This window comes from Drosophila subobscura, chromosome J, assembly GCF_008121235.1.
Source record: "Drosophila subobscura isolate 14011-0131.10 chromosome J, UCBerk_Dsub_1.0, whole genome shotgun sequence".
Lineage (NCBI taxonomy): Eukaryota > Metazoa > Arthropoda > Insecta > Diptera > Drosophilidae > Drosophila > Drosophila subobscura.
The window spans coordinates 7,941,099-7,954,325 of NC_048532.1; the positions used below are offsets into that span (position 1 = coordinate 7,941,099).

At 49.2% G+C, this 13,227-nt stretch overlaps 4 protein-coding genes across 9 annotated transcripts; all 4 read right to left on the reverse strand.

The window, feature by feature from the left end:
• Window positions 1–331: 331 nt before the first annotated feature.
• LOC117895201 (C2 domain-containing protein 3) lies at window positions 332–11,229 on the reverse strand. Of its 6 annotated transcripts, none has more exons than XM_034802682.1 (6): window positions 10,780–11,084; window positions 9,974–10,515; window positions 3,271–4,080; window positions 2,025–2,470; window positions 1,391–1,966; window positions 332–1,327 (listed from the first exon to the last, which is right to left on the reverse strand). In XM_034802682.1, the coding sequence occupies exons 1-6, from the start codon at window positions 10,866–10,868 to the stop codon at window positions 764–766; spliced, it is 3,027 nt and encodes a 1,008-aa protein (XP_034658573.1). In that variant the 5' UTR covers window positions 10,869–11,084; the 3' UTR covers window positions 332–763. The 6 variants fall into 6 exon arrangements, with proteins under 6 accessions (XP_034658573.1, XP_034658576.1, XP_034658572.1 ...); XM_034802685.1 differs by lacking the exon at window positions 10,780–11,084 and having other exon boundaries at window positions 9,974–10,329; window positions 10,511–10,576; XM_034802681.1 differs by having other exon boundaries at window positions 9,974–11,084.
• Window positions 6,459–7,776, reverse strand: LOC117895209 (hippocampus abundant transcript 1 protein). The gene is given in 2 exon segments (XM_034802699.1): window positions 6,459–7,110; window positions 7,112–7,776. Coding segments are annotated over 2 exon segments (1,290 nt in total). The 5' UTR covers window positions 7,762–7,776; the 3' UTR covers window positions 6,459–6,470.
• LOC117895208 (hippocampus abundant transcript-like protein 1) lies at window positions 7,884–9,375 on the reverse strand. Its single transcript, XM_034802698.1, has one exon. The coding sequence runs from the start codon at window positions 9,292–9,294 to the stop codon at window positions 7,903–7,905; it is 1,392 nt and encodes a 463-aa protein (XP_034658589.1). The 5' UTR covers window positions 9,295–9,375; the 3' UTR covers window positions 7,884–7,902.
• A 186-nt stretch (window positions 11,230–11,415) lies between the features above and the next one.
• On the reverse strand, window positions 11,416–13,086 carry LOC117895211 (NADH dehydrogenase [ubiquinone] 1 alpha subcomplex subunit 9, mitochondrial). The gene is made up of 4 exons (XM_034802702.1): window positions 12,927–13,086; window positions 12,378–12,819; window positions 11,954–12,319; window positions 11,416–11,895 (listed from the first exon to the last, which is right to left on the reverse strand). The coding sequence occupies exons 1-4, from the start codon at window positions 12,964–12,966 to the stop codon at window positions 11,502–11,504; spliced, it is 1,242 nt and encodes a 413-aa protein (XP_034658593.1). The 5' UTR covers window positions 12,967–13,086; the 3' UTR covers window positions 11,416–11,501.
• Window positions 13,087–13,227: the final 141 nt, after the last annotated feature.

Here is a 13,227-nt window from a genome sequence, read left to right on the forward strand (position 1 = left end):
TGCAAGCTTAATCATGAAATCTTTTCTTCCTAGACTTTGATTGACATTGACTAGAATGTGCTGAGAATGCAATAATCTTCCCATGAATGACGACGTTAGAGGGTGCTTGCAACGTCAAATAGATGTTTGTCAACAAGTCTTTCCATTTCATCGAAAATATTTGTTATTTCTATAGTGATTAATGAGTCAGTGTGAATTTCCCAGCAGGTGCGCCATCGGATTTTGTTGATTTCAGTAGTAGTATGCTAAAAATATATAAATGGTTATCAATCAACCATTCGATAAAAGTCTTTACCCTCTGAACAAAAGAAAAACTCTGAAATACTCGCCGTTTGTGTGCACTTTTGCTTTAGCATTTTTATTTAAATTTTCATTAAGTAATAATTTCTAAATACTTAGGTGATTAACACAGTTTCAGAACTAATACATAATAATGCATGTGTGTGGCTTGGGGATCGATTTTCCCCAAACAATATTCAATCAATAATTTGTAATTCAATGGAACGATCGCTGGGTGAGCGACCGTCGATGGTTGGTTTGATTTTATGCTATTTAGACAGCCATAAAAAGTTGAATCGAGGCAAACTGGGATGCCAATTTAAGTACAACAGTAAGTGTGTGGGGTGTGCTATCAAGATCCATGTATTATATAGTGTATAACTAGGTGGTTAACTAGAGCTAACGTTGAGCCTTTATCAACGACAACATCGAGATGCAGAGAGGGGAAAAGAATTGCCTGACTAATTGTGGGCCCAGGCCTGGGCTATTCCCGGCCACTTTTATTACATGGACTTTGTGCGGTGGGCGGTGGCGAATTGGGGGGCGTGGGTGTACGCAGGGCCCGCTCAAAGTCGGCCACCAGTTCGTCATCATAGCCATCCGTCTCTGTCATCTTCCAGTTATCCAGTGCAGCATCCACATCGTACTCCGGAGAGGTCAGAGCCTGCTCCGTGACGTCCACCAGACGAGTGCGCAATCTTTGAGAGATTTGCTCTAGCTCCGTGTACTTTCGCTTAATGGCCTGCCCCAGATGGAGGTGGGTTAACTCCATGGACTGCTCGAACTGATCTATCACGGTATCCATACTGGTGCCTCCGGGTGGTGGCGGTGGCTCCACATGTGCCTCGAGGCCCCCAGTTACGCGCCCATTAAAATCCACAATATTGTGCCAGCCACTGGGAAAGGATGGCTCGCCTCCTGGCTTCTTGTGACTGAGATTCAAGGCAGCAAACCCTATGATGGCATCCTCCAACGGAGTGGGTTCGGTGCTGCCGCTTTCATTGCTGGCCGCCTTCTTCCACAGCTTCAGAATGAAGAGCTTCTGGGGCTGCAAAGCGATAGAAGAGAGAGTTAGAAACTGATTTCCGATTCGTAGATGGTTTGGACGCACATTGCTAAGGTAATCCGTGCCCACTTCCACTCGGAACTTGGTCCGCCACTGCGGTGTGGTGGACTTCTCCACAACAGGCGTGGCATAGACCAGACCCTCGTGCGACTTGTAGGTTGGACTGTTGCTGTTCAGGGCCTGGAAGGTCACATAGGTGTTGGGCGATTCGTTGGGTGGGAATCGTTGCTTGGCCGCCGCCTGGCGCTTGGCCTGCTTCTTGCCCGATTTGCCATAGCCCGGATTCAGAGGCAATCCAGCTGCTCCCACAATATGCAAGTCGAAACTAAATTTGCTGGCTGCAGAGGGAGCTGCGCGAGGAGTATTCGGGCCTGACCCAAAGTCAGTAGCTTTCGCGGGTGGTGGAGGCGCAGTCAGTGCATTCTGAAGCATGTCCAGCAAATCTGTGGTGCGACTGGTCGTGGGCACTTGATTGTTGTCCTGGTCAAAGCCACGCTGCTGCTTCAATTGGGCAATCTGAGACTCGCTGCCGATGGCAAGAAGCACCTTGAGCTCGCCCAGCTTCGCCTGCGTCTGCGGATGCACAATGGGAGCCCAGCCATCGATGGAGATGACGGGTAGCTGCAAATAAACGACATTTTTAGACAAATCTGATGATTACTATGATGCGCTCTCTTACCTTTCCCTTGCACAGATGATTGGTTATGCTGGCATCCCTGTAGGCAATGTAGAACTGATGTAGCGGCAGCCTCACCAGTCCTCCCAGTGGACGCAGCTCCAACACCAGCTGCTGACGATCAACGCTCAGCAGAAACTTCTCATCGTTGATGACGGCGAACTGCTCCTGCAGCTGGAACGATCCCACATCGTTGAGCTTTGCCACCAGAGGCTGTGGCTGCCAGAACGGCTGCAGCGAGAGCTCCTGGCAGGCGATCAAGTCTGTTGGGGATAATTGCTGTAGCTCTCCCGCGTAGATGTAGCCACGCAGCAGCCGGACCTTGGTTGTCTCTGCCATGAAATTCACGCTGGCCAGTGAGGCTTTCGTGTTGTTGTTTGCTTGAGGAGGAGGCGGCGGCGGTGGCGGTGGTTGAGGCGGGGTCGGGGCTTCCTTTGAATTGTAGTTAACTGTAAGAGAGCGGCAGAAGACCAGGATGCGATTAGCCACCTACAGATTAGTCATAGTTCAACGGACCTTGATCCCCCAACCCCAACCCGATTGTAGCTTAAAGATCTGAATCAGCTTCGATCGCGCCTTATCGCCTCGACGACAGTCGGTCAGGGCTTCGAAGCAAGCAAGCAAGCGGGTAGAACCGGGTCAAATCGGTTAGGGCACGTGCCCAACTGGAAATCGGAAGGCAGAAAGCGGACATCGGACACTGGGCAACGGAAAACTATTAACAAGAACTGAATTTCTGTGTGGCACAGTGGAATATATTGAGGAATTTCTATAAATCCTCCTCTATAAGTGCAAGCATTTCCATTTTTTCCTCTCAGCTACTTGTGATCTGTGTCTACGTGTACCTGACTAAACCAACAAAAAGCTCTGGAAAACGAAATAAATACAATATGTGAAAAAAATAAACATAAAACACATAAGAAAATTGTTTGTTTGTTGTTGTTTGATTTGTTTTGTTTTCTTTTTTTAGTTTTGTATCTTTTTCGCAGGTAAAATGAAAATTGTTTATAAATAATTGAAACAGAATGTTGGGCAGCACTTGTACAGTGGCGGCGGCAAATAAAGGTGTGGAGGATTTGCAGGAGGCGGAGGAGTGGTGTCGCTGTGGCAGCTGTGTGGTGGTGGTCGTGGTGGTGGTGCGTGTGATAATCGATTGGTTCTGGTTTTATTGGCTGTTGTTTTTGTTGTTTGGGGATCTGCTCTTGTTGTTGTGGGTGGCAGCCACACGACATTAGTCATATATATTCACCTGGGGCGGTTGCTGCTTGATTGGTGCTGCCACTGTTGGTGCCACTTTCGTTCTGGTTCTGATTCAGATTGGGAATCTGTTTTGGGTTTTGGTTCGGCTTCTGGCCAGCCGTATTCGAGATATTTTTGTTGGCCAGACTCCTGGCCGCCAGCTGCTCGTCAAAGCGCAGGCTGATCTTCACATAGATGCTGCCCAGGTGGACGTCGCGCCGCTTTACGGCCACGCACTTGCACTGCTCCAGCAGCGAGGCCTCGTACAGCTCCCTGAGATGCAGCCGGCCCATGCCCAGCATTTCGTTGAGACAGGTGCCCGGCTCACGCCACCAAATGGTCAGATCCACATAGCCCATGTCCTCATTGTCCTTCCAGGCGAGCTGCACCTCGCGCGTCTGCGTCTGACCGAAACGGGTGCACTGCGTCAGGCTCTGGAACTTCTCCGACTCGAACTGCATGACGTGGAACATGGGGTAGCGGGCCACCGACTTGATCAGATTCTCCGACAACTGGCACTCCACGGTGAAAATGGGACGCACTTCGCTCTGCAGCAACTCCATGCGATGGGTGCCCTCCGGCTGCAGAGTCACCGCCTCCAGGTGCAGCTGCAGCGCATTGCACCGCTGGAAGATCTCCGGCGTGATGACCAGCTCCGTCTCAGCAGTGGACTGCTGCAGCTGGAGTTCCGGCTCCGGCCACAGGGCCTGCTGCTTCTTCAGTTGCTCCAAGGGCTCAGCGGCGGCGGTGGCAAAGAGAGCCACCAGTCCCGCGTCCAGCTTCTTCATGGCCTCCATTAGCTCAAGGTTGTTGGTGGTGCCTGAAAGATTAGAGATTTAAATCGTGAGTTTTCTTCCTTTCTCTCGGATCACATGTGCTCTGTGGATTTACAGTACTTTGCAGCGGAAACAAAACCGATCTCCACGACGTGGGCTTTCAAAATGTGGATTGTGTGACAGTCCCGGTCTCGAAACCAAAGCAAAGCTGATGGTGGTGGCGGTGGCGACGGCGGCAGAGTGTGGAAGGGAGACAGACGCCGAAAATGCCGGCAGAGACCCCGTAATCGAGTTCTATGCTTTGCTCGGCATTTCTCTCTATTCCGCTCTCACGTGTTCATACGGTTGGCTCCCGCTCTCGCGCATTAGTTCTGCACAGAGCGGCTACCACGCATTTTGAATACCCTTTGAGATCTTATTTTTCCCAATTTTATATTAATTTTGATCTGATAGTAATTTTTTAATACTTTTTGTTAATTTTTCCATGAACTCTTTTGCGAAGACAACTTCGATTTATCAAGCATAGGTACATAAATGGTTGACCACTTGTGTAGAGCATTCATACATAAACTGACAAAGTATTTCACAAAAGTTCCCTCTCTTTTCGCATAGCCAAAAGCAAAACCAGACCCAAATACATTTTGTGCATAAATTGTTTGGCATTGCCAAAGTTCAGTGACAAAGGAAGTAAAATTTGCCACAAATTCAAGGGCAAAATCCACTAAAACTCATACGCCGTAGTGCCGCCATGCACCACAAACTGTAATCCGCACTAAAAAGGTCAAAAGGCTATCAGGGCTCCCCGATTTCCCCGCTTGGTAACGCGCGAAAATTCGATTGGCTCCAAGATAATTGATGAGAGTCGCTTGCTCTGGCATCAGGTTCAATGACATAATTGGATCAGATTGGTAGAGGGCAGACTAGAGAGAGGGAGAGAGAGAGTAAAAGGCGCACCGTACGAATTCTGCAACCGTTTTATTCCACTCAGCTTTCGCTGACATCAGGGAACATTTACAGCGCTAATTAAAACCCATAGAAATTCGCATTAGCTGGGGAATGAAAAAGTGTGAAAGAAAGTGAGATGGGGAACAGTTTCTCCCCCCTTGCCTATCAAGGCAAGGCTTATCGATATCCCCATCCCACCACCACCGTGCTTCAGCCGGTGCTCGTGTAACAACAAAGTATCAGCAATGCAGTAAATGAGAAATCGAAAACTGTTATTCTCTCTCTCATGCTTCTCCTCCTCTATTCCTCTTTGAATCATGGAATTGTTTCGCATATTTATGTTTGCCTGTAGGCTTCTACACAGATGTAGATTCGTGTGTACAATATGTTTGTCTGGTTGATAAGCAAGTCCCGTCCCATTCCGCAGAATTGAAGGCCAATGGCAGAAAAACCCCAGACGTAGCCGGCAACAACGCTGCTCTGCTAAACTTTTGCCACAAAGCAGAACGCGAAAGAGAAACAACAACAAAGTGCAGAGAATTAAGCTTGAAAACATAAAGTGTGATAAAAGTTATGTTTCCTCTCTGCTCTCTGGATTTCGACTGGCAGGAGCGGAGTTAAGGCAGCTATAAATGCCATAGCTGGAACGGAACATCCGTGAGGGGAACTATTTGCATACAAAGTTAATTAACAATTAAAAACTGCTAAATTTATTATTACTTGAAGCTGGAAAGATGCCACAGCTACACCCTCTGATTGTCTAGTGCGCCCCTGGATTACCATTAAATAATATTCATACGTCGCCTGAGAGTCTCTCTTCTCACACTCACACTATCGTTCTCTCTTGCTGGTTTGTACATGTGTATGTGCCGCACGTGTTTTGTATATCACACTATTTCGTGATTTTTATGGCGCTCTTTCTCTCTTTGCTTGTACATACAAATGTAAATGTGTACAAATATATGTACATACATAGTATGTGTTCATTGGGTTCTTTGCTTTGCTCTTCCCAATGGAAAGTTTTTGGGGCCCTGTCAAACAGAAAATAGAAGATACAAATCGAAAAAGAAAAAGTTTATGTATTTTTATGCCAAGTGATTGGATAGATCTGAGACTATTTCGGGAAACAGCAGCAATTGTTAATAAATTAAATTTTGCAAATGTTGTGTTCCGAAGAGGAGCAAAACAAACCCGCGACTCGCTCTTACGTAAGAGTCAACAAACTGTCGTGAATTTTGTGTTTTGAAATAGCGAATTTATAGCAGTATTTATAAATAAATAAAATGAAAATGTCGGGAAAGGAAAAACAACAAAAAAATGCAAAATAAACAGAAGCGGTCGTCGACTGAGAGGCAGAAGATCGACCGATTGGCTGATTTGGTGACGACAGCACTAAATGTTAACCCACTGAAACCCATCGGAAACAATCCTTAGATCTAAACATTATCTTTGTTTAATTCTAGATGGAAATGGGGACTTCTACACAAAATTAAATCACATACTGCATCTTGGAGAAATGAGCTTTCTTCCCCTTTGACTCCTGGCCCGAGGGCATGAAGATTGCCGCCAGAATGGCGATGAGCACACAGAAGGCTCCGAACATAAAGGGAGCTGCCACAGTATGCTCCTGAAATGTATCTTTATTCGTGGGAAGACCATCACTTAGATCCATATCGGAGAGATAAAAGATAATACCGAACACGACTGGTCCAAGGCCATTGCATAGGCTGGATAACCCATTGATCATGTCCTGAACCGATGCCTGGCTCTGCGAGTCATAATAGAGCGATGCATAAGCGCACAACGCCGGGAAACTAATGGATCCCAGGGCGGCGACAAGGCCCGCCATCCACATAATCCATTTCTCCGTGACAAAGGAAAACAGGAGCAGCTGCAGCATATTCAAGTCCTAAGCCCACGAGGATCGCTCCTTGGCTCCAACGGCTCGTATTAGGGATCCCAGGATCATGTTCATGACGATGCTGAGGGAGGCAACAAAGGCAATCAGCACCGAGAGTTCCATAAAGTCAAAGCCCATCCTGAGCTTTAGATAAGCGGGCACACAGGAGAACTCGCCAGCTGCGGGCAGCAGCAACAGAAAGACGATGAGGCACAGAGTCGGGATGTGTCGAGTCCAAGCGCCGCATCATCCGAAAGGGATTCACTTGCTTCCAGCTGATGCCGGTGCGCACCTTCTTGGGCAGACTCTCGGGGACAACCAGCCAAACAAACAGCACATCCATCACTGAGATTATTGTGGCGAAGAGCACCACAGCATTGATGCCAAACACATTCATCAGGAGGTTACCCAAAGCCGGAGACATGACCAGACTCGCCGCAAATGTCGCCGAGACCATACCGAGCGACCTCGAGCGCTCCTCTGGCGTTGTCACATCAGCCACATATGCAAGCACCACCGAGAAGGTCACCCCAGAGACACCGCTGAGTGAAGCGATCACGAAGAACACCCAGTTGTGGACGAACATCAACGGAATGGGCAGGCAGGTGAATGTCACCGTCGCCAGCAGCAGCAGCTTGCGTCCCCAGATATCGGATAGGGCTCCGATCAGCGGTGCCGAGAGGAACGAGAGTATACCCTTGATGCCCATGCCCAGACCGTTCATAAGAATCGGCTCATCCGGAAAGGTTTCCTTCAGCGTGGCTATCATGGGCATCGTCAGCAGGCCCCAGGCAGAGTATTCCAAGAATATCACAATTAGGGCGTGTTTAACACTCGCCGCTCCGACACCATAGCTAACTTTCCATCCGATTCTTGGCATCTCAGGAGCAGGCCAGATCTCGACTAACTGGCATCCGAGGGTCTAGTCAAGATCAATTTGCATGCTCTCCATACCGTATCTTACATGATTAACAGGGTGAGCAAATATTCACATTCAAACTGCAATTTTATTTATTTTTCCTTAACAGATTGTGGAGTTTCCTCCCGTCAATGGTTTCATTTCGTCAGCTATTCCATTGGACTTGTATACCTCTTGCTTGTCTACATTTTCCACTATTAATTTGGCCAATACAAGGGCCAGTAGCACACTTATGGCACCAACTACAAATGGTAGCCCAATTTGGCTCTTGTGAGGCCCATTCGTATCCTGGTTGCAGACATAAAAGAGTATTCCAAAGATGGCTGGTCCCAGGCCCTCGGAGAGGTCCATCATGCCCGAGATCAGACCCTGAACGGCTCCCTGATTTTGGGGATGGGTGCGCATGGATGAAAACACGCAGCAGGCGGATTCCGTGATGGTGCCCGTGGCCGCCATTAAACCAGCCATCCACATCATCCATTTGTGTCTACCAAATCCGTACAGCAGAAGTTGGCATATTTCCAGGACCAGGCCGGTGATGATGGCCCCCCTAGCTCCCAGGACGTTCATTACGAGTCCCAGCGTCACATTCGCCGTGATGCCAAGCACTGCAACAAGACCAACCAACACGGACACTTCCACATTTCCAAAGCCCATATTGAGCGTTAGGTAGAGTGGGACAGAGGACTCTTCGCCCGCCTCGGGCCAGGTGGAAAGAAGAACAATCAGGCAGATGAGAAGCAACGTCTTGTCCTTGCGCAACTCTCGCAGAACCACGAATGGATGTGCTCCAGCGCAAGCCGTGTCCGTGGCATGATCAAGTTCCAGACTTTCCGGCACTGCGGCCCATATAAACAGGATGTTAATCAGACCAATGGCTGCAGCAAGAAATACGACCACGGGGAGTCCATATTTGTCCATTAGGAGGCTGCCCAATGCAGGCGAGAGGACCATGGCCGCTGCACATGTGGCCGAGACCAGACCAAAGGCCTTCGAACGCTCCTCCTGAGCGGTAACATCGGCCACATAGGCCAGCACCGTCGAGTAGACTGTGCCGCAGACACCACTGATCGTGATTGTGATAAAGAACCACCAATCCTTGATGATTAGCATTGGAATGGGCGAGTAGGTGGCCACCACGGCCATCAGCATCAGCGGCTTGCGTCCCCAAATGTCGGAGACGGCGCCCATCAATGGCGCCACGATGAACGCCAGCGTTCCCCTGATCCCATAGATCAAACCGTCCATGAGGAAGGCTCGTTCTGCAAATGTTTCGCTCAGCTTCACCATAGACGGCACGGTCAGGAGGCCCCAGGAAAAGTAATGCACGAATGTCACAATAAGGGCATGGCTAACAGACGGCTGCCCGAAACCCGATTGCGGTATCACACCGAGCAGGCGTTTCTTCCAATTGGATCGAAACATTACGAGCCACCTGCAGTTTCCGACTAACGAGAAAAATGTCAAGGGAAATGCTATGAACCCCTTAGTCATAAATGCAATTTTAACGCTCTAAAATTTGCTTGTGTGTTAGCCCATAAATAAGTATGTCAGTGATGACGATTTAGCCAGACCAATAATTACGGTTTATGCGGGGATAATCAACTCAGTCAGAGAGTAAGAGAGAGAGCAGCTTAACTCAAGTTCGTTCCAGAGAAATCTTTCGATTTTAAGAGTACCGTACGTCCCGGTCCCCTCCCGCGTTTGTTATTCATAATAAAATAACAATTCAGCTATAAATGGCAAAATGAAATTAGAATCTTGAAAAGGCAGGAAAAGGCTGAAGCGCACACTAGAGAGGAAAGTGCATTCTTTGACCAAACATCCAAACGGAGGGCTATACAGACCGGATGTGATTGGGGGACAAAGTTCTGACTCTGCTGCATCATAGGCAGAGCAAGATCTGATGACACACTCGAGTCACGTAGGGATAGTCGACATAAAATGCTTGCAATGCAGAAATTCGCGGCTTTAATCACAAATTTAATAGCAACGCAAAGGGTATGCAGAGAGAACTCTCATGCTGTCCCGTTTCCTCACTTCCTGAAACACTAAAGGAGAAAAGGGAACGGCTACTACCAACAAAAATCTGTCCGTCAGTGTCAACTTCCGTTATTTTGCTCTCTTCTAAAAAATACACCCAGAGAGGCGCACTTCTGCATGCATTACTCACCTGCAATAAGCTCTCCCGGCTGATCCTGTGTCGGCGCTGGCGGCGGCTCAGCAGCAGCAGCAGCAACAGCAGAAATGACGCTGGGTGCAGCGCTGGGTGGCGCCGCCTCGGCAAACAGCATCTTGAAACGCAATTGACTCCCACCGACTCTCAGCTGCTGTTGCTGTTGCACTTGTTCGAACGGGGCACCGATCTCGAGGTGACGATATAAAGCATAAATTTTGGTTTTATGCTCGAAATTGCAACCGTTGACGTAGTTGGCGGCGTATTTACGCAACAGTGACGCCGGCACGAGCAGACGTGTCTGGCCAAGTGGTGCTCCTCCTGCTGCTGTAGATTCCGCTGCTGCTGCTGCTGTACCTCTGCCGAGAGGATGATCGTAGGCGTGGTCGCTGACGTCACTGACGGCAGCGACAATTTGAATAGAGGGACACTCGCGCAGATGGTCTAAAAATAATGCAAGGCTCTTGCTCCGTACGCTGTACCGTAATTTATAGGTGGTGAATGTATGAGTATTGGTATGCTGCTGTTGGGGATGCTGACTTGACCTTTGCTTCTGATTTCTGTGTTTGCCTGCGCAGAGCTTTTTGTCGCCGTTCCTGCCTCTGCCACGGATGTGGGCGTCACAGCTGATGATGCCGACGCCGCTGCCTGCTGTTTCGGGCTTCTCTCCCCACCACACAATTTTCGCTGTTATGCCCGATGGGTGGGAGTAGGACCAGCCCTTCGCTCTGATCGATTTGTCGGTTATGAAACGGATGCAGCTCTCTTCGATTCCTAGATGCGCCAGGGGCGATCGGAGGGACTGCTGCTTCTTAGCTGCTGTACACTTATTCGGTTCTTCCTGCTTTTTCACAAACACATTCGACGGCGTCAGTGCATAATCCGTTAGCATAATTATGCACTTGCCATTTTCGTGCCCGGCACACACACACAAACACGCTTTGCACTCTCTCAATCACAAACACAAGCAAAAATGAAGCCGCGCCGCACGGGTTTACACAGAACAATTTCCTGGCAACTATGTTTGCTTTGCACAGCACACAATTGGACCAATCGAATTTTCCGTACTATAGCTCTCCGGCCATAAATCTGCACGGGCTTAAGGTTGAGGAAAAACTGCTGCAAAAAGCTCACCGTCAGAAGGAAAAACCCATTTATTTTTCTCTCAGGAACCTGCCAGTATTGCCGCCCCACCGCGAAAACTTTGTTTTGATTTTGTGCATCAAAAGTTTATGTCAAATGTTGCAGAGAAGGTTGCCAATTTGAAATTACCATACAAAATTGTTCGCTAATGTTGCGGCAGAGTGTTGCCGAGTGTTTTTAATCTCCGATTACTGTCACATGTTCGCTCTCGTCACTATTTTCGAAAGAGTGGCATCGCCGTGGCGAGTACACGAAAGCGCCAAGAACTTTTAATTCAAACTGAACTTTTATCGGACTTTAATTGTAGACTTCCTTTTATTGACGCATCGCCTTAAACAAGTTTTTACTAAGAATTTCCAATCAACACTCAAGCCAACATCGATTAGGCAAACAAGCGCAGCTCCTCGCGTGCCTCAATGGTCTTTGGTGGCTCCGGTGTCTCGAATTCACCCAACTCGGCATCGTAGTAGAGGGCAGCGCGGTACGGACGCAGCTCCCAGGGCACCTGCTGCTCCATGGTGGTCAGCTGAACACCCAGATCCTCCAGGGTGGGCACACCGGGCAGAACCTTGTCGGTGATGCCCTCGCGCTCAATGCGCTCCGGGTGCAGACCGCCAATGGGAGCACCGGGGCAGATAAAGCTGGTGAGCTTGGCCTTCATCAGGAAGGTGGGGTCCCAGCGCATGTCGTAACGCTGATAGCCCCAGCGTTTCTGATCCTTGCGCATCAGACGATGGAACCAATCGACCAGCTCGCTCAGCTGATACCGCTTGGGACTGCAAAGGACACACAGATTACAGCGAAACTTCCACTGGAGTGCTTTTGGATACCTACCCAACAGCTTGGTAGATGCGTCCAGCGGTATCCGGGTCCTTGGCTGCGTTGATGATGGCCTGGGCCACATCCGTCACGTACACGGGCTGCTTCACGGTGCGCTCTCCCTTGTACCAGAGCGGCATCGAGCGGAACTGGCGACGCCAGATGTGTGCATAGTAGCGCAAGAAGCGATCCTCCGAGCCGTATATGTCGGCCGGTCGAATAATTGTGGCATTGGGGAAGGCATCACGCACGCGGAGCTCTCCCTCGTATTTGCTCCTCAGCCACTCACTGCCGCCCTTGACGTAAAGGGTCTTGGGATTCGCCTCCACATTCAGGGAGGAGAGGTGAATCAATCTCTCGACGCCAGCCTCGCGGCAGATCCTTCAAGAGAGAAACATTCAGCATTGGAGGTAGTTATACGTCACCTTGTGACACCTACCTGGCAATCCTCTCAGCGCCAGTGACATTGACATCCTTGAACTTGAAGTTCTTGGTCTCGAAGTCGCGGCCAACCAAGTTGATGACCACGTTCGAGTGCTTCACAGCGTTGCGAATGGAAGCGGAATCCTCCAGATTGTAAAAGTGGAACAGCACCTGACCCAGATCGCCGGTGACTTTCAGACGGATAACCTCAGAGTCCTCACCGCGATAGGGCAGGATCATCTGGGAGCCGGACTTGCCCAGCTTGTTGCACACATAGCGACCCACAAAGCCGGTGGCTCCGAAAACGGTTGCCACGATTCCGTTGAAGCTGCTGCGTCCGCCCGTGCCGCGCTTCATGGCAGCCGGATTGGTGGTCTTCAGGGGGCGTGGCGCATCCTCAGCGGCAGCGGCGTAGCCCCGCAGGCAGAGCACGCCCACGACACCACTGCCATGGTGTTCTACAGTCGGGAATCAACAACAAAAACAACGTTAGCAAAGGAAACTAAATTCCATCATTACATAATTTCCGCCAGGCACTTTTTGTGCGGCCCGGCGCATCACTTACTGGCCAGCTGCATGTTCCGGGTTAGTACTAAGGCGGCCATATTGCACCGCACTATACCGAACTAGAGCAAGTATTCCCAATTTCCTAGTTTAAAGGCAGAATTTGTTGGTTCAATCGTTGTTTTCCATCAAAAACTTTTCCTAGGGATGTTCAATACATCGATATATGAATATATCACATACATATTTGTGGGTGATTATTTTCTCATTATTTACGATATATTTCGAACATGAGAAGGTTATTTTTGGTATATTTCTGAGGCTCATGCGCCGTCACACTCTGACCGTTTGGACGCAGGATG

Bases quoted from the DNA above. Each gene is read 5' to 3' on its own strand.
- LOC117895208 (XM_034802698.1), bottom strand. From the start codon at position 9,294: ATGACTAAGGGGTTCATAGCATTTCCCTTGACATTTTTCTCGTTAGTC.
- LOC117895201 (XM_034802681.1), bottom strand. From the start codon at position 10,868: ATGCTAACGGATTATGCACTGACGCCGTCGAATGTGTTTGTGAAAAAG. The intron at 2,471-3,270 runs GTGAATATATAT...GCTCTCTTACAG, and splicing joins TCAAGCAGCAACCGCCCCAG to TTAACTACAATTCAAAGGAA. The intron at 1,967-2,024 runs GTAAGAGAGCGC...GTTTATTTGCAG, and splicing joins ATCATCTGTGCAAGGGAAAG to CTACCCGTCATCTCCATCGA.
- LOC117895211 (XM_034802702.1), bottom strand. From the start codon at position 12,966: ATGGCCGCCTTAGTACTAACCCGGAACATGCAGCTGGCCA. The intron at 12,820-12,926 runs GTAAGTGATGCG...TCCCGACTGTAG, and splicing joins CCGGAACATGCAGCTGGCCA to AACACCATGGCAGTGGTGTC. The intron at 11,896-11,953 runs GTAGGTATCCAA...TGTCCTTTGCAG, and splicing joins CGCATCTACCAAGCTGTTGG to TCCCAAGCGGTATCAGCTGA.